At 43.7% G+C, this 19314-nt stretch overlaps 1 protein-coding gene across 3 annotated transcripts in view; it reads left to right on the forward strand.

The window, feature by feature from the left end:
* The window catches only part of LOC127644444 (bifunctional heparan sulfate N-deacetylase/N-sulfotransferase 4-like), a 135242-nt gene that overhangs the window by 39837 nt on the left and 76091 nt on the right, over positions 1-19314 (forward strand). For all 3 annotated transcript variants that reach the window (XR_007970656.1, XM_052127630.1, XM_052127629.1), the window contains 2 exons: positions 13954-14041; positions 14913-15067. Coding sequence is in view for 2 of the 3 variants with exons in the window: in XM_052127630.1 (XP_051983590.1) it covers positions 13954-14041; positions 14913-15067 (243 nt within the window). In the remaining variant the exon portion in view is untranslated. The remainder of the gene's footprint in view (positions 1-13953; positions 14042-14912; positions 15068-19314) is intronic.

Genomic DNA, 19314 nt, shown 5'->3' on the forward strand with positions numbered 1-19314 from the left:
TTCTCCTCCTTAGACTGCAGCACTTGTCTTCTCAAGGCTGCTGACACCGAGCTTGATGGTTTCTTCGGTCTCATCCAGAGCACTGGATATGTCGCCGTGAGATCTCTTTTCAGATTAGCAATGGGCATTCGGGCTTTTTTCATAATTGGTGTTAAAACAATTTGAATTAAATTATTAAATGTAATTACACTCTACCTTAACCAAAATTTATTTAAAAATGCATTGATTTGTTAAGAAAAATAATACTATTAAACATTTGCATTTAAAGTATAACTTATTGTATATAAACAAAGTGCATATACACTCACCTAAAGGATTATTAGGAACACCATACTAATACTGTGTTTGACCCCCTTTCGCCTTCAGAACTGCCTTAGTTCTACGTGGCATTGATTCAACAAGGTGCTGAAAGCATTCTTTAGAAATGTTGGCCCATATTGATAGGATAGCATCTTGCAGTTGATGGAGATTTGTGGGATGCACATCCAGGGCATGAAGCTCCCGTTCCACCACATCCCAAAGATGCTCTATTGGGTTGAGATCTGGTGACTGTGGGGGCCATTTTAGTACAGTGAACTCATTGTCATGTTCAAGAAACCAATTTGAAATGATTCGAGCTTTGTGACATGGTGCATTATCCTGCTGGAAGTAGCCATCAGAGGATGGGTATATGGTGGCCATAAAGGGATGGACATGGTCAGAAACAATGCTCAGGTAGGCCGTGGCATTTAAACGATGCCCAATTGGCACTAAGGGGCCTAAAGTGTGCCAAGAAAACATCCCCCACACCATTACACCACCACCAGCCTGCACAGTGGTAACAAGGCATGATGGATCCATGTTCTCATTCTGTTTATGGCAAATTCTGACTCTACCATCTGAATGTCTCAACAGAAATCGAGACTCATCAGACCAGGCAACATTTTTCCAGTCTTCAACTGTCCAATTTTGGTGAGCTCTTGCAAATTGTAGCCTCTTTTTCCTATTTGTAGTGGAGATGAGTGGTACCCGGTGGGGTCTTCTGCTGTTGTAGCCCATCCGCCTCAAGGTTGTGCATGTTGTGGCTTCACAAATGCTTTGCTGCATACCTCGGTTGTAACGAGTGGTTATTTCAGGCAAAGTTGCTCTTCTATCAGCGAGAATCAGTCGGCCCATTCTCCTCTGACCTCTAGCATCAACAAGGCATTTTCGCCCACAGGACTGCCGCATACTGGATGTTTTTCCCTTTTCACACCATTCTTTGTAAACCCTAGAAATGGTTGTGCGTGAAAATCCCAGTAACTGAGCAGATTGTGAAATACTCAGACCGGCCCGTCTGGCACCAACAACCATGCCACGCTCAAAATTGCTTAAATCACCTTTCTTTCCCATTCTGACATTCAGTTTGGAGTTCAGGAGTTTGTCTTGACCAGGACCACACTCCTAAATGCATTGAAGCAACTGCCATGTGATTGGTTGATTAGATAATTGCATTAATGAGAAATTGAACAGGTGTTCCTAATAATCCTTTAGGTGAGTGTAAATCTAATCATTCAAAACTAATACAGTCTGAACAGCATAATAGACAGGGCCACCGCTAGCCAAATTGATGCCCTACACATGATATGAGCGTGAGACGATTGTCTGTGTTCCGCAACTGCTTTCGGGTCCTTGAATAACGTATAGCGAACGAGTAAGGGCAGCTGGTGGACTTTCTGGTGCCATCCTAGGGTAAGATGGTGCCCCCCTAGGGAGCTGATGCCCTACGCAAACTGCATAGTATGCATGTAGGTAGCGGCAGTAGCCTACTGATAATAGAATAATGCACCATATCAAAGAAAAATAAATAATTTGCAAAACAGCAGCATCCCACAAATTGAAATACATTTAAAAAAGAAGGATGTTATTTCACGTGTGCATTTAAAGTATAACTTTTCAATGTATATAAACAAAGTGCATATAAATGTAACAATTCAAATACAATCTGAACAACATAAGTTGGCTCCGCCCTACATCACGCATCTTTGGTTCATTGGTTGACACTGTGTGTCTGATTGACAGGAACAACAGGTGAGGCTTGTTTTCGAACTCTAGCCATGGCAACATTTTGAGACAATTTGCATTGAATCTATATGTTCTCCCTCCACCGGCTACAGTGGACGTTGAAGTGACAGCTGTGGTCACGGTAGCTTTGCTCTCAGCATCCCTAACGTTAGCCATCTCCGGTAAACCTTGTGAAGAGACTTCATTAGTTGAACCGTGCGAATCCCCCTCGCCAAATTCCTCTTTCTCCTCATCTCTTTTTCGCTTAAATAAAATGCGATGTCGCCTATACCGCTACTTTTTTCCATTGTTCACCTTTCTCTCTCTGCCTGGACCGCGTCATCACAGAAAACTCTGTTTGTGGAATGTGGGTTTTGTAATTTTTAAACAAATATCTTAAAAAGGGGGGGTTACGTTTTTAATCTTTAATTGCACACTGTGCTCGTAAATAATTTTTCCAGTTCGCACATATCTATTTTTAGGGGCAAATGCGAGTGAAATACTCGCACTGTAGAGCCCTGCTTTGTAAGAGGGCAAGCCACCCCAGCGGCTCCCTGACTCGGTCATTCTACCTATTATGTATGAGTATACATACTCATAATTACATGGGTATGAGGCAGGGTCGGTTAGCACTGGGGGGCGATATTTGGGACATCAATGGGAGCTTCTCCGCCGGGTATTCCCCCACAGACCTCCCATTCCCCATCACTCTCGTATGTTCCGACTAATCTCTGGAGTGAGGTTACCGGTCATTGACATGGTGGGCCCGCGATCTTGTTCAGAGCTCACGACGAGGATGAGTTATCGATCGCGGCATCGAAGAGCTGGCTCGTCATGTCTGACGCTGAGGACTCCGCTGGACTCCCACCCTCGGGTGCGGCAGCTCAGTCGCAGGCCACCGTGGAGATAACGGCCATGCTTGCCCGGGCAGCTGCGAGTGTTGGGCTGGAGTGGAACCCTCCGCCACCCCCCCGAACCCTCATGGCTCGATGATTGGTTCCTTGGGCCAGAGCATTGCTCATGGCCACGCTCCTCCCCCTTTCCTTTTTTCCCGGAGGTGCATGATAAGCTCACACGTTCATGGCAGGCACCATTCACCATTCTGCTCTCACTACCCTCGATGGTGGGGCGGCAAGGGGCTATTCAACAATTCCCCAAGTTGACCTAGCATCACTTGGCAGAGTCGTCCGAGGCTCCCGTCCAGAGCCTGTAGGCTGACGTCATCACTGACGACTGTTGGACATGCCGCTTCCGCCTTGCATGCCATGGCACTCCTGCAGGTACACCAAGCGAAGGAACTTAATGAACTGCACAAGGGTAGTCCTGACCCAGAATTAATGCAGGAGCTGCACTCTGCAACTGACTTCACCCTCCGAGCGACGAAGGTCATGGCGCAGGCTCTCGGGCAGGCGATGTCCACCCTGGTGGTCCAGGAACGCCACCTTTGGCTCAACCTGGTTGAGTCGCGAGAGGCCGACAAGGTTTGTTAACTTGACGCCCCCATCTCCCAGGTTGGGCTGTTTGGTAACATCATCTGAGACTTCGCCTGGCAGTTTTCAACAGTAAGAAAGCAGATGGAGGCCATACAGCACATCCTGCTCCTCATTCCCTGGGCCATATTTCCGGTCTCCCCTGCCATCGTTATCACGAACGCCGGCCACCAATTCTCTTTGGCAGGTACGGTGCCCGGGAACTGGGCCTTCTGCTTCTTTTCGCCCAGCCGTGGCACAAACCCACCCCCGATGTGATGGTCTCCACGGGCTACGAGGACGAAGATCTTCCTGTGAGCGGTTAAAAGGAGTCAGGTAAGTGCTTTGATGTCTCTAGACTCAGCACCTCAAGCTCTGCCCAGTCGCGAGGCCCCGCCCACTGGTACGTCCGATTCGGTAGTTCCTTTGGTCCCTCTCGAAGGAGCTTGGGGGCGTGGCTCGTGCTCCCTAACTCCTCACACTGCGGTGAGAGGCGAGAACGCCTCTGCCTTGCGTACGGAGCTCGCCTCCCTTCTACAGAACGACGGGATAGAGACTGTCCCTCCAGCCGAGATGAGGAAGGGGTTTTACAGTACATTCCCTACTTCATCATACCCAAAAAAGGCGGCGGGTTGCGGCCAATCTTGGACCTGGTAGTTCTTCAAGATGCTCACACAGAGATGCATATTAGCGAGTGTCCGGCATCAGGATTGGCTTGCAACCTGAAGGATACGTACTTCCATGTCTCGATTCTTCCTTGACACAGACCCTTTCTCCGGTTTGCCTTCGAGGGTCCGGCATACCAGTACAAAGTACTCCCCTTCGGCCTCTCCTTGTCTCCTCGCGCCTTCATGAAAGTCGTAGAGGCAGCTCTTGCCCAGCTAAGGGAAGTGGGCATCCATATCCACAACTATCTCGATGACTGGCTAATCCTAGCTCGCTTGCTGGACTTGTAGTTTGCCCACAAGGACCTGGTGCTCAGGCACCTCAGCTACTTGGGCTTTAGGTCAACTGGGAAAAGAGCAAGCTTGCCCCGGTTCAGAGCATCTCTTTTCTCGGTATGGAGTTAGACTTGGTTTCGATGACAGCGCACCTCACCAACGAGTGCGCACATTCAGTGCTGGACTGTCTGCATGCATTCGGACAGAATTTGCTTGTCCCACTGAAATCCTTTCAGAGGCTCCTGGGGCTTATGGCATCCTTAGCGCTGGTCATGCCACTCGGGTGGATGCATATGAAACCACTTCAGCACTGGCTACAGACCCGAGTTGAGAGACGAGCATGGCGCACGGCACATACGCGTTCTCATCACACAGGCTTTTCTCTGCCTATTCAGCCCCTGGTCAGACCTTGCATTCCTACGGGCAGGAGTTCCCCTAGGCCATGTCCCCAGACACGTTGTGGTTTTGACAGATGCCTCCCAGCATGGCTGGGGTGCCATGTGCAAAGGGCCCTTGGACCGGCCCGTGACTGCGATGGCACATCAACTGCCAAGTGGTGTTCTTCCTGAGACGAAGACCCCTAGAGATGCGCAGTAGGATCAGTGCTTTCCTTCCTGCTGTCCCCTTCCACCTTGACAGTGTATGTAGCCACTATATCGGCACATCATGATGCAGTGGACAGTAAGTATTTAGGGAAGCATGATTTGATCTTTTAACCTCCTGAGAGACATGAGGAGGTTAAACCCCCCCAGGCTGAACCTCATTCCCTCATGGGACCTCTCCGTGATCCTTCGGGGAGCTCCCTTCGTGCCACTTGAGTCAGCTCTCTCTAAAGACCGCCCTCCTGACGGCGCTCACCTCCATCAAGAGGTTAGGGGACCTGCAGGCGTTCTCTGTCAAGGAACTGTACCTGGAGTTTGCCCCGGACACATTGTGTCCCTCTTGTCGCACCACTGAACCAACCGCTGAAATGGGCGGGTCTTTGGTTCGGCTCCTCAGTGCAAAACCTGAGTGTGTATTTGCAAGCGGCACTCCTTTTATACCCATATGTCCAGGGGAGTTGCATGCAAATTCCACACGCCAATTCTCTTTGGCCTTTTCTCAATCAGGGATGTCTGGGCTCCCAAGATTGAACCCCTAGTGTCAACTCAATGACACAACATCTCGTTCCCTCCATCAGGGAACGACGGTTACATCAGCAACCATGACGTTCTTTCCTCCAGAGTATTTATTGTTTTTTAAAATACATTTTTTTCTAGAGACAGCATACACTGAATCTCAAAGCTGATGGAAAGCATCAGAACTATGATAGAATTAAGAATCTGCTTCTTTGGCTTATTAATGCATTAATGATTCATGTGCAGTCTTTGAAGTGTGCTCAGTAAGCGTAAGAAATCAATTTAAGACAGAGCTGTTTAAAACCTAAATGTTAAATTATTAATTAAGCTCAGTTTGTTGCATTTTATTGAGATCCCTGAAAAGAAGTCCAGACTATAAAATTGAGCTCTCAAAAATTTCAGCCCAACCTTTCTGACATGTTTGTGTTGCTATATTTGATTTGTGTTTTGAAAAAGTATTGCGATGCATGCATGTCTCTGCATGTGTGTGTGTGTTTGCACAAATAGGAAACTTTGTATAAGTAGAAGTATCCTAGAATATCTATCTCTCCCTCTCTTTCTCTCCTTTTCTCCCTCTCTCTCTTTCGTTCTGTCATCCATTTCAGGTTCACTCTCTCCTCAGGTGTCATAACCCTCCCATCTCTCCTTCAAGTTATTTTATGATGTCAGATTCCCAAGATGTCAGATTCCCTCATAAATTTATCTTTTTCTTACTTCAACTCTCTCCTCTCACTCTTGAAACAGAATAGAACATATTTACGTTTCACTATTCTCTCTTATACATACCCCGTTATACATACCTCTTATATAAGGGAGACTAGGGCTTGTTGTCATACCTTTTACTACAGTGAATATTTCTCAGGGTGGTTTTATTTTTGAAAGTCAATTTCTGTATAAACACAATGCTTGAGGTCTTAAAAAGTTACTAAACATTTAAACCCAGGAAAACAGATACATTCCTGTATGAACACATTGACCCTATATGAACTAAGTTGTCACAATGGGAACCTGAACTGCCTGAACTGCCGATGCAGGTACAAGCAAGCTGCTGTGTTCGTAATAGCAGGTTCATCAGTCTGCACGTAGCTTCCCCCAACACTCCAAAAGACGTCATGTAGTTCCCCACACTTCCCAATCTGTCACGCTGGCTGGCCAGGACCATTTGACTCGGTTACGCAATTCAGTTTGCCAGGCCTCTGCCCTCTTCGTGGGCGTCCGCTTTACCACCGTACACGGCAAATATGCCAAATCCCTGCGTGTGGAAATCGTCTCTTTCACAAAGACGCAATAGAGCCTGTCCCTCCAACCGAGATGAATAAGGGTCCCTACAGCCCTTACTTCATCGTACCCAAGGAAGCGTGGCGGCTTACGACCGATCTTGGACTTGTGAGGTTTTCAACCGGGCTTTGCACAAACTCCCGTTCAAAATGCTCATGCAAGAACACATTTAAACTTGCGTTCGGCATCTAGATTGGTTCGCCGCGGTAGACCTGAAGGACGCGTACTTCCACGTCTCAATTCTGCCTCGACACTGACCCTTCCCACGGTTCGCGTTCGACAGCCAGGCGTATCAGTACGAAGTCCTCCCCTTCAGCATGTCTCTGTCCCCTCGTGTCTTCATGAAAGTTGCAGAGGCAGCCCTTGCCCTGCTCTGAGAAGTCGGCATTCGCATACTAAAGTGGCTCATTCTGGCCCACTCCTGAGAGTTACTATGCGCTCACAAAGATCAGGTGCTCAGACACCTCAGCCGTTTGGGGCTTCAGGTCAGCTGGGAAAAGAGCAAGCTCGCCCCGGTTCAGAGCATCTCTTTTCTCTGCATGGATTTAGACTCAGTCTCAATGTCAGCCCGCCTCGCCAACGAGCGTGCGTAGTCAGTGCTAAAATGCCTCGCCACCTTCAGGCCGGGCATGGCGGTCCCTTTAAAACCTTTCCAAGCTCCTGGGGCACCGCGGCGGTCGCGCCACTGGGGTTGATACGTATGAGACCGCTTCAGCACTGGCCCCAGACTCGAGTCACGAGACAAGCATGGCGCCGCGCCTGCTGCCAAACTTCAAAACCCTGGACAGAACTCTTCTTTCTGTGGACGGGAGTCCCCTTGCAGCAGGTGTCCCGACGTATCCTGGTCACGACCGACGCCTACAAATTGGGTCTGGGTGCCGTGTGCAACGTAGCCGCGGGCCGATGGAAAGGGGCCCCGCTGCGCTGGCACATCAATTGCCTAGAGTTGTTGACTGTTTTCTTTGCCCTGCGGAAGTTTCTCCTGTTAGTTCGAGACAAACATGGCCTAATCAGGTCAGACAGCACCACCGCGGTAGCATACATAAATCACCAAGGTGGCGTATGCTCCCGCCACATGCGACTCAGGTCGCTGCATGCCACTCACATCCCCTGCAACCTCAATGTGATAGCGGACGCGGTCCGCAGTTCAGCGGAGGAACTCGCCGACCCAATCCACTGCGGGTACTTAATCTACCCTGTACTGGAATAGGTGTTCGACAGGGCAGGACTCCAATGTGGACTCCCTCTGTGTGTATTATCCACGGTACGGTCCCCTTACAAAAGTGGACCAGCGTCTCCCTTAGGCAGTCCCAGCTGCCCTCCGGTTGCAACTCCCCCCTCCTTGAGGCTGGATCTACCACTGCTCCACTTTCCACATGTCACCTAAAAACCCATGTGATGTATTCACCACTCTTACCTCCCCTGCCGGGCAGGTGTGGTCTCCGCAAGGTCTTTTCCCCCTGAAAGAATAGGAAACTGGGTAAGACCCCCTTCCCTCGATGCGTATAAGGGCCCTGGAGAGAAAAGAGGCCCAGCCAGGCTCGGCCCGTTCCCAGGTTGGCAAGCGTCACCTTGTTTCCCTGTCTAGGGTAACCAGAAAGATTCTGACGACTTTTTTGTCAGGGAACGGAGGTTACACCCGTAACCTAGACGTTAATTTTCTAGGGGTGCTGTTGTGAATGGCTGAGTGAAAGGCTTACAACAATTTGTACAACAATGAACAAGGAAGAAATATACTGTAGACATTATTTTGCTGAGCAGAAAAGTGTTTTAAAAAGTAACTTTAAGTAATTAGTAATGTGATGAATTAATCAGATATGTGATGAATTAATCAGATAAGTAATTAGTAATTTTTCATGGATTACTTTCTTTCAGTAACTTTTGTATGTACAACTAGCAACTTGCTACGGTCTCCCCAATAATTTTCTTCCTGCATGCCTGTCTGCTTTCAAAGCATCAGGTCACACCTCCCAATAAGACACACAACACACCTGCTAAATATTCAAAAATGCACTTTATCAAGAGCCTCAGTTTTAGGAATATCACATTACAACAACAACATTAAATTAGACGACAGTGGCTTGTGAGGCCAGATCATTTTAAATTAATGAGTGCTCAATCAAAATGCCACATTATTAGGTTAAGATGCAAAATGTGCATACACTGCAGCACACTCATGCGGGTGGGCTGATTTGATTACTAGGATGTGAGTACCTGTGTTGATTTTGTTGGTGTTGTTTAGTTTAATGTAAATTGAATTAATAAAAAAAAAAATCATAATTGATAACTGCTACACTTTCACCAGAGGATAAAATCTCATATATTTCACCAGTCTCCTGGGTCCCATTTGTATGTTTGTGTGTGCGTGTGTGTGTGTGTGTGTGTGTGTTTACCTCAGTGTGTCAGCACATCTTCCTGAGCTCTGTGAGTAATGACTTGATGACACAATCTAAGTCAGCCAACACGCCCCTTCCTGCCTTCTGTGATATTACCATATATCCGACAAAACAGTGACACACGCACTCACACTCACTGTCAGTTGTCAGACAGATATTGATTGTATTTGCATGGTGTCGTAGGCTAGAAATATATGAGACAGTTTTATTGGAACTGCAGCAATGAGGCACCTGCCAAACCCAAATGCCATTACTCATCTAGCAAAGATCAATCACATCCTCACACACACACTTGCGGACTCAAACACAAACTTAAACACGTACCAGACTCAGATATACCATTGCATAAGGTTAAAGATTAATAATTTATTCATCCTCATGTCATTCCAAACCTGTATGACCTTTTTTTATTTATTTTTTGGTCAAACACATAAAGGAGATTTAGGCAGAATGCTATTCTTTTCCATACAGTGAATGTGAATGATGAACAATGGCTCTCAAGTATAAAGGAGTCCATATGAATCATGCTCAAGGGCTGCAAGATTATAACAAAAATCATAATTTGAAGATTATTTCCTTTGATATTGTAATTGCGATTATTCATTTTGATTAATGTAATTTACATTATAATACTTGTTTTGTGTGGGGCAGTTACATGCTAAATTCTTTATTTAGGCTCTGCATTAAAACAACTTGAGAACTGTCATGCACTATTGTCCAAGTCTTCTTACACCATACAATAGCTTTGTGTGAGAAACAGATTGAGGTGTAAGTCGGTACTCAATGAAAAGCGGCATTACCTTTGATGGACCATCCATGGACCAAACGACCATGATGGACGTTTTTCCAGACTTTTTAAAGATTTTGGCTTCTTTTACAAAAACGGCCGGTAAAAATAACCCATTTTATATTAATACCCATGCGATTGACATGCTGGTAAATAATTGTGAATCTGCACTGTCCAGCCTTTAAGCATGTTATTTATGTTTATTTAAGTTCTCAGAGTGTCTGAAGTGGATTTTGGCCAATGAGAAGACCCCATAAAAAATTTGCTTCTTTTTTTTTTATTGTATTGCAATAACAGTTTTCCGAACAGAAAAGCAAAAAGAGAAAAACATCCAGTGCCAAGGGAATAAAAAAAAGTGCCAAAATAATTAATACGGAGATAAAAATAGACATAAGAAAAAAGGATATGGAGGGAGTAATTAACTTTAATGAAGAAAAAGAAATCACAACAAATACAGAAACAGATAAATAAAGTCATAAATAACAGAGCTATATGGGGTCGTATTTTACCAAAAGTTATATAAGGACACCAAAATTTGTTCAAATATTCCATGTTTTGATCGCTTTTTTGGTTCCGACAGAGGTGGACATAGTTTTAATGTAAATTCCAACATTTCGTTAAAAAAATGACTGCTGATAATGCTGGCAGTTGCATATTGACTAATGCATGCTTGTCTCGAACATTTCATGCTATTGAGTGTTTATTTACACATGTAAAAGAATATAAATGAGCACATTTTCTTTTGGTTACAAAAATTTAAAAAGAACACAAGCATGTCATTTTGTGATTTGAGAAAAATTTTAAGGAGTGTTGACATTTTTATGTGAGACACCACAGCCCCTTGTTTCACAACATATATTCTGCAGTGACAAATAAAATTACATAGTGTTATTTTATATCCATATTTTTATTCAAGAGTGTATTATAAAGGATTACTCAGTTGTATGGGAATACAGTTATACGCTGTAGTGAGACCAGTATTTACAATGAAGACCAGGAATCAAAGTTGAAGTTTCAATCAATAGAGAAAGAGTTTACTGAAGACAAATTTCTCCACATTTCCAAAGGCAAAGACAGAAACTTCTTGGGCCAGCCGCAAACTTTTCCCTTTTTTTTTTTCTCCCACAAAAATGAAATTGGGGCCATATGTATTCGCGCCAGAGAAGGCGTTCTTCCCACAAAGGAAGACACCACAGAGACCACATCCTGCCGAAGGGGAGGTTAACATGTGGCGAATACGTCACGTGGGCTTACCAGCAGCGTGTGGAAGAAGCCCCATGGTAGGTCCTACCCGGAAAGGGGGAGCCCTGCCGAAGGAAGACGTGTAAATGCCCTCAGGAAAACTGTTCCTTGGAAAATACATCACAAGGGGTTACCACAAGTAACCAGCACATGTGGAGCACCTACCCCAGTACAGGGCATACTAGCACACGCACTGTGCCGACACAAGGAGGCAGGGCTAAGGAGGAAGGGCATCCAGGGTTCACCCATCTCGGGAATTTGCATGGGGAAAAAAAGCACACGTCTTCCCCTCAGGGAGAGGAAAGGCACTGTGCACAAGCGGTACACCCGGCCAGCTGCTCGAACAAAGCTGCTCGTACCTGTCAACACAGGGGACGAAACTGGGTCAACCCGGAGATTATAAAATCTTACAAAGGTATTGGGTGTTGCCCAGCCCGCTGCTCTACAGATGAGAGGCAAAGTTGGCTAGTGCCCAAGAGGACGCCACACTCCTAGTGGAGTGTGCTTATAGTCCCAAAGGAGATAGTACACCCTGTGCCTGGTATGCCAAAGAGATGGCATCCACGATCCAGTGGGCAATCCTCTGTTTGGACCAGTATGTGCGCTAGAATCAGCCAGTCGTTGAGATAATTGAGGATGCGGTCGCCCACCTCCCTTAGTGAGGCTAGAGCTGCCTCTGCGACTTTCGTAAGACGCGAGGCGAAAGGGACAGACCAAAGTGGAGGACCTTGTTCTGATACACCCGGCCCTCTAAAGCAAACCAAAGAAAGGGTCTGTGCTGTGGAAAAACCAAGACATGGAAGCACACGCCCTTCAGGTCTACCGCCATGAACCAATCTTGATGCTGAACACATGACAGAATGTGCTTCTGAGTCAGCATCTTAAACGGGAGTCTGTGCAGTGCCCGGTTCAGCACTCACATGCCGCAACCCACTGCCTTTCTTTGGCATGATGAAGTAGGGGCTGTCGAACCCCTTCTTCATCTCAGCTGGAGGGACAGGCTCTATCGCGTCCTTCTGCAGAAGGATCGCGATTTCCGCACGCAGGGCAGCGCCGTTCTCGCCCCTCACCGAGGTGAAACGAACACCACTGAACCCGGGCGGGCACCTGGCGAACTGAATCACATAGCCAAGTCGGATCATCCTGGCCAACCTGTGCGATGGGTTGGAGAGGACTAGCTATGCCTCCAAACTGCGAGCGAGGGGCACCAAGGGGACGATTGTGTTTGGTGTACCTGCGGGTGGGGCCTTGCGCCGGGTAGGAGCAGGATCTGTCACGTTGAGGACCCTCACGTCCCGAACTCGTGGCTGTGCTCAGGGAACCGTCAAAGCACTTACCTCCCTCCGCATACCCACCATAGGACCGGTCAGCGACTGGGGAGGGGGCCGGGCACAACTGTCTGACCGTGGTTGTATGTGTGACGCGGCTGGGAGCCCGCCTTCGTAGCGCCCTGGTCGTGTGTTTTCGATGTACGCCGATCGTGACAACGATGGCCGTAAACACCGAGTGTATGACCTGTGTATGTCTGAATGTTTTCTTTTTCTTCTAGAACAAAATATTAATAAGACTCACAGCTTGCACATACACACTTTTAGGGCCTGAATATTTCTAGTTGAAAGGGTACAGAAGGTTTAATCTGTACCAAAAACATTAATACAATAAAACTTTTGATTAATTTTCATCATTGATCAATTGTATTAATTAACAACTCACATGTATATCTGTTCTCTGGGAGCCGGGCTAAATGAGTAATGCCAGCAATTCTCTTGTATTTTGCCAGGTATTTTAATCAGTTTCTTCTAATAATCCCAGATACAGATGAGAGGCATATTTCTATTGCGTTAAACCAAAACTTATGTGACAAATTTTTTTGTATCAGCAGTAACGCTCTCAACATGCCACGTGATAAGATGCACGGATTGACTGTCTCAGGCAGGGAAGCAACTGAGATTCATCCTCCGCAACCCAGATTGAGGCGAGTCACTACGCCACCACGATGACTCAGAGCGCATTGGGAATTGGGTATTTCAAATTGGGAGAAAACGGGATAAAAAATAAATAAAAAATACGACGTCATGACGCGCACCATTTTATCGGTAAAGGCCATTTGAATGGAAATGAGCAGGAGACAGCAAATTTCTCAAATATTTTTTCAATGCATTTTCATTTTGTCGATGACAGAACACTGCAAAAAGTGGATGGAAACTTATTGATGTCAAAGCTAACATGAGACAAGATTATTACAGAATAACAAATGACATTTCTATCTTTTCAATGGATAGAGTTTTTGTATACAGTAGCATAAGAAGAATTGGAATATAGCGCACAAGTTGCATAGACACATTTTTTAGACATTATGAAGCTTGATAGCCCCTGGTCACCCTTCTCTTCCATTTATTGGAAAACAGCAGCATAAACTTTCTGCTATACTGCTCCTTTTGTTTTCTACAGAAAAAAGAAAATCATACAGGTTAGGAATGATATGAGGGTCAGTAAATGATGAGTGAATTTTCATTTTGCCATGAGCTATTCCTTTAATTCAAAAGCTTTAATAATGGGGTGTTTATTATGGTTGATTGAGTTATATTGGATAAATGGACCTGACATTTATAGGTACATTGTCTGATAATGACCTAATTAACAATCATCTTGACAGTGTGATCTTCAGATTATAATGTGTTTGACATTTTTATTTTACAGGCTCTTCTGGAAACACAGAACATGTTGAGGTCATACATCTCAAACTTTACCTTTAACCTGGGCTTTTCTGGGAAATTCTTCCACACAGGTAACTGTGTTTGTGTTTTGGTGTCCACATTTGTCCATGAGACAGTGAAGATGTAGAGGAAAAAAGGAATATGTTTAGCATCTTTTCAAAAATAACATCTTTATAAAAATGCCTGCCAACAGACGTTCTGTAATATTCTGATTGGCATAGCAACATAAATGTTCCATAGCAACACTGAAGTTTCTTTGAGTTCATCATGTTAGAGTTTATATTTTCTATTTTTTAAGTGTTCATGTATAGCTGTGTTTGTGTAGATTCATTAAATTAAGATATTAAGTCACTGATTTGTGTAGCAAATTGTAGCTTATTCTGACGTAGAACCGCAATCTTAGTGTTAATGTTAGCTTTGAAACCACCTGTATGCTAGTGTCTTCCTAAAGGTTTTTTAAGCAGATTAGCATTTAAAATCTATAGACTTTCTCTTCCAGGAAAACAGAACAATAATATTCATGACTCATCCTGCACGACAGATTTTTTTCCAATCAAATGCTCTCTAGAATGAGAATGTCTCTCCCCCTAACACCACCGGCATCCAACTAGCATGTAGGTACATAACTGTGACATAACTAAAGCTTAATGACTATTTTCAAAAAGCCCTTCAATATGTTCTACCCAAACGTCCAGTTTCAATAAGAAATACGCCAACCCAGGACAGAAAACAGTGTTTATTAAGCCATTTCACAGGGTCTTTAATCATCAAATATGTTCTGATCAACTGTGACATGGCGCAACATTAGTGTGAACAGGCAAATTGCTTTTTGCTGGAATCTTGTCCTGGTTAGGACATGGTGTGGCACATAATTCATATTAACAATCTCATACTAAAGTGATATGCTAATGTGCTGATGTTTGTCTATGTGTGTGTGTGTAGGTACGCAGGAGGAAGATGATGGAGATGATCTGTTGTTGAAATATGTCGATGAGTTCTGGTGGTTTCCTCATATGTGGAGTCACATGCAGCCTCATCTCTTCCACAATGAGTCCTCACTCATGGAACAAATGATCCTAAACAAAGACTTTGCTTTGGTGAGAAAAACTACACCCTTCATCCACTTACACACAATAATTGATCATAAGCATCTTCCAGGTATCTTCCTAAGCAGTAAAATACTCATTCCCCCAATAGCCAATGTGTCATTTACAGGGAGAAAATAATTATACGTGTTTTACAGCTGCTTTGAGACTTCATGTGTTCCTCAAAAATAAGTGCAATTTTAAGATTTTTACAGGATCATTGAAACCTAGACACAAAGTGTGTGTGTGTGCACACTCATTGTCACGAATTTGGAAGGACCCAAGCACTGGAGATGAATAAATGTTTATTTAATAAACCAAAACAAAATGCAAACAAAAATGCACACGAGGGAGAAAATAACATAAAGTAGACAAAATGGAAAAGATAACAAACCAATAATAAAACAAGAACGCACAGGAACCGACTGACTAGACAGGGGAACAGAAAGAAACACAACAATCTGGCAGGGAAGACAAGACAAAGGAGAGAATATATAAGAGGAAGGGAAGATTGAGGACAGGTGCTGCCAAAAATCACAAGCAGCACGAATCAGTGCGGCCATAGCAACGCTGATTGTGAGAAACACAAGGGGGATGTGAGAAACACAAGGGAGAGAGGAAATGACACATCGCATATTGAATGAATACAGGATGCGATTTGTCCCGTATTTAAGCTGGTCTGATGTCGTCATTGCAAAATTGTTTCTTGATCATTATTTTACCTTTACATTTGTTGGAAATTGTGCCCACGGTTGGTAAGGGACCATCTGAAAAGTCCACACATTGAACTAAAATGAGCAAAAACTGTGGAGGGTATGGTAAGAGACTGTCTGAAAATGTGAGCCAGCAAAAGTAAACAAAAATGTCCTTAAAATCAAATATTTAAATTTATGAAATGAAAGAAATAATAATATTACCACAACTTCTTAGGTCCGACAAAATGCACAATTATTACCATAACATAGGCTGAATAAGAAAATGTAAAATTTTGGTTTCTAAATGTCAATATTTCAATGGTTTCATGCTCTCAGCAGCCAATAAATCACTGTACAAAAAAACGGGGTTGGCACAAACCATATACTCATTGAAAGTGAACCCATATTTAATGCAGTCTGGGCCACATTTTCTTTTAACTTGTTTTGTTCATGGTTTTAGAGTATGAGGGCAGGGCACGTTATACAACTTGTCCATGTTGACATCTTCCTAAGTTTGCCAAGTGATCAATGAATTTTCGGCAAAATACTGTAGTATTTGAGTGGAAGCAAATCCTTTGGCGACAGCAACAAAAGCCTATTTATTTCCTTTTCTAATTATGCATGATTTTATGAAAGTTAAATTGTATTATTTGCAATTAGCTGAATTTATTTTATGCTTATACCTGCAACATATTGGATTGTGACCCACCTATTAAAAACCTTTGTCCTAAAGCATATACAAATAATGAGTAATGCACTACCAAAGCATGACAAAAACATCAAGATTTTCAAAATATGTCTAAAGCAAAGGAATTTATGCATCAACTGCAGAACTGAGCTTCCTTCCCAAGACAATACAATTAAATTCAATATCTACTGTATTCTACAGGAATTCACCCTTGATGATATGTACGCATGACAAGGTAGATGGTGGTTTACGCACTAGCTATCTATGATTTGCTAATAATGTTAGGTTGTGTGTGTTAACGTCACAGTAACTTGGTAGTTTGGATATTAGAAAACAAGCCACCATGCATCCATGTGATGTGAACAGTGATGAGAATCATAATCTCCAGACCGCAAAGTGGCTCTGCTGGAAGTCACAAACAAGAATAGTCCCTTTCTGGAAACATAACCACAAGCTAAATTATAATTTGAGCCATGCGTCACAGCTTGAGCAGTTTAGCTAATAGTTTTTTTATGCAAATGCGGTTTGGCATAACATTTTAACTAAACTTGAGTTCCACAAATCTTTTCTGAAAAAAACAATAGTTTTTTAATGTTATTGATTTTATTATTCATCCATATAATTATTAACTTATTTTTATGGAAAGATGCCTTCATATTACAGCAAAGTTTGTGTGAATTTTAGTGCGTGTGGTTAGGGTCCAAAAAAAGACAATTTACTATCATACGTTTTTTTTTTCTTCTCCAGAACGACACATATGTGGAATATTCCTTGCATTAAGCCTTCAAAACAAAACCAGTCACAATCACTGTAGGTCTTCAAGTTTTTATGACAAGTGTGTTTTCACTGGTGAGATTTCTTTGCCAATGCAATGTGCATATGTGGCAAAAAGTTAATTTTGGAGAGAATGAGGAAATGAGATATAAGAAATCAAGTAATATCTTTTTCACTGTGGGTATGTTTTTGAATATTTTGTATTTATTTTATTACATTTAACTCCCCCAGAGAAGTAACCAAAGATCAATTCAGTAGTTTGCAAGTTTAATCCTGTTTAGAATATTGTGTAAACGTGTGTGGCTTGCTGTCTTGGGCGAAAGGCTCGAGGCTTGACCTGAGCTTGAAATCCCACAGACTTAGATTAGATACTAGTAAAAAGATAGGAGGAGAAAGCGGAGGTGGAGGGATGCTGGAAGACCCGACACCATGTAGGGGTAAGTGGCTGTTTATATAGGCTTACTCTGGTGATGTGATTGGGTGGATTAAATGACCTTGCTCCTCCCGAACCTAGTTTATAAATTCCATGCAGTTAGCATGCGCTTAACTCTAGGTGCTGAGTTAAACAGCCTGGTGTCTGTCAGCTCAGAGGGCAGAGCCTCTGTGAGAGATGAGCAGAAAGAGAATTTTCATGGGCTATGAGCAGAAGTTTGATAATCTAGAGAAGACAGCTTTGATTTGCCTTTATTGGTTTTGAGGCTTGATTAAATCAGAGAGCTGTGGAGCTAATCTAACAGATGAGCGTACGTGTGGGCGGTTCTGAATGTGTGTGTTTGTGTGCGTGTGTGCATTTGTGTGTGCTTACACACACTCACATTCTCTTGAGGGAAATGTATGGATTACTAGATCTTCATGATATGGAAGTTATATCTGAGAATTAATCTCAAAATTCAGTTATCGACTCAAGTTTCTCTTTTGGTGTCTATTATCTCAACTATCAGATTTTAATTAGTTATCCCAGAGAAATATAAAAATGACAATGTATTTTTCCATTAAATTAATAAAGTCTTAAATCAATACCTCTGAGGTAGCAATTAATAACTGAAGATAAGTGTGAATGTGTGTGAAAGAGAATTAGATACAATTTTTAAAATATATGTACAATCTGTAATTTTGGGACAAATGTGTCCTCAGTAATTTGCTAAATCTTACAAAACCTACTTTTTCCACATTTGAAAAAACAATTAATAAATAAAGTAAGTTTTGTTTAATTATGATTATTATTTTATTTTATTGAAATGCTTATATTGAAAAGATTGCCATTGGCAACATTTGTTCATATATGCATCTCAATTCCAGCTTTTCTACACATTTTATATCTCAAAACATCTCAAAGCTTTTTTAACATCAACATCTTAAATACACTCAGTTTTATTTAATATAGAAACCTGACAAAGTGACAAAGGGGACACAACGTCTCGTTCCCTCCATCATGGAATGGCTGTTACAACAGTAACCATGACGTTCCCCTTCTGTCACTCACTCGACGTTGTGTCGAATGTAGTCACACAAGGGGTCCCATTTAAAAGCGGCATGTACTAGACCGTGTTACGTGAACTGCTGACACAGGTGCAAGCAGGCTGCTGCGTGCTAGAAGCAACTGTATCGGCCACACATAACCCTCCCCAACGCCCCTAGAAAAAGCTGTCATATACAGACCTTAGGTTCCCAGCACCCCTGAGGGGAGAACAGGTGCTACATGACCATCATGCCACAGCGACCGGGGGCAGAGAGACTGCCCAAGGGAGACGCGGGTCCGCCGACAGGGGGAAATACATCACAGGGAGTTGCCTGAAGAGGGAATTAAGCCTGTGGAGCCCTACTCCAGTACAGAGCACTTGCATTTCGTAGTGGTTCTGGTCGCAAATTCCTGAATTCGCAGGCCTGAAGGCTAGGGAGGAAGAACCTCCATGAAGCGAGAGCTTTGTGGATAACCTGGGAGAAAAAGCACACTGGATCAACTTGGTGAAGGGTGTTAAACACCCGGTCGACTGTTCCGTATTACCGAGTTCTACAGGCTGACAAAACACAGGACGAGACTGACTCAACCCTGAGATTGTAGAATCTCGCAAAGGTGTTGGGTGTTGCCCAGCCCGCTGCTC

The sequence above is a fragment of the Xyrauchen texanus genome, chromosome 5, assembly GCF_025860055.1.
Source record: "Xyrauchen texanus isolate HMW12.3.18 chromosome 5, RBS_HiC_50CHRs, whole genome shotgun sequence".
Taxonomy (NCBI): Eukaryota; Metazoa; Chordata; class Actinopteri; order Cypriniformes; family Catostomidae; genus Xyrauchen; species Xyrauchen texanus.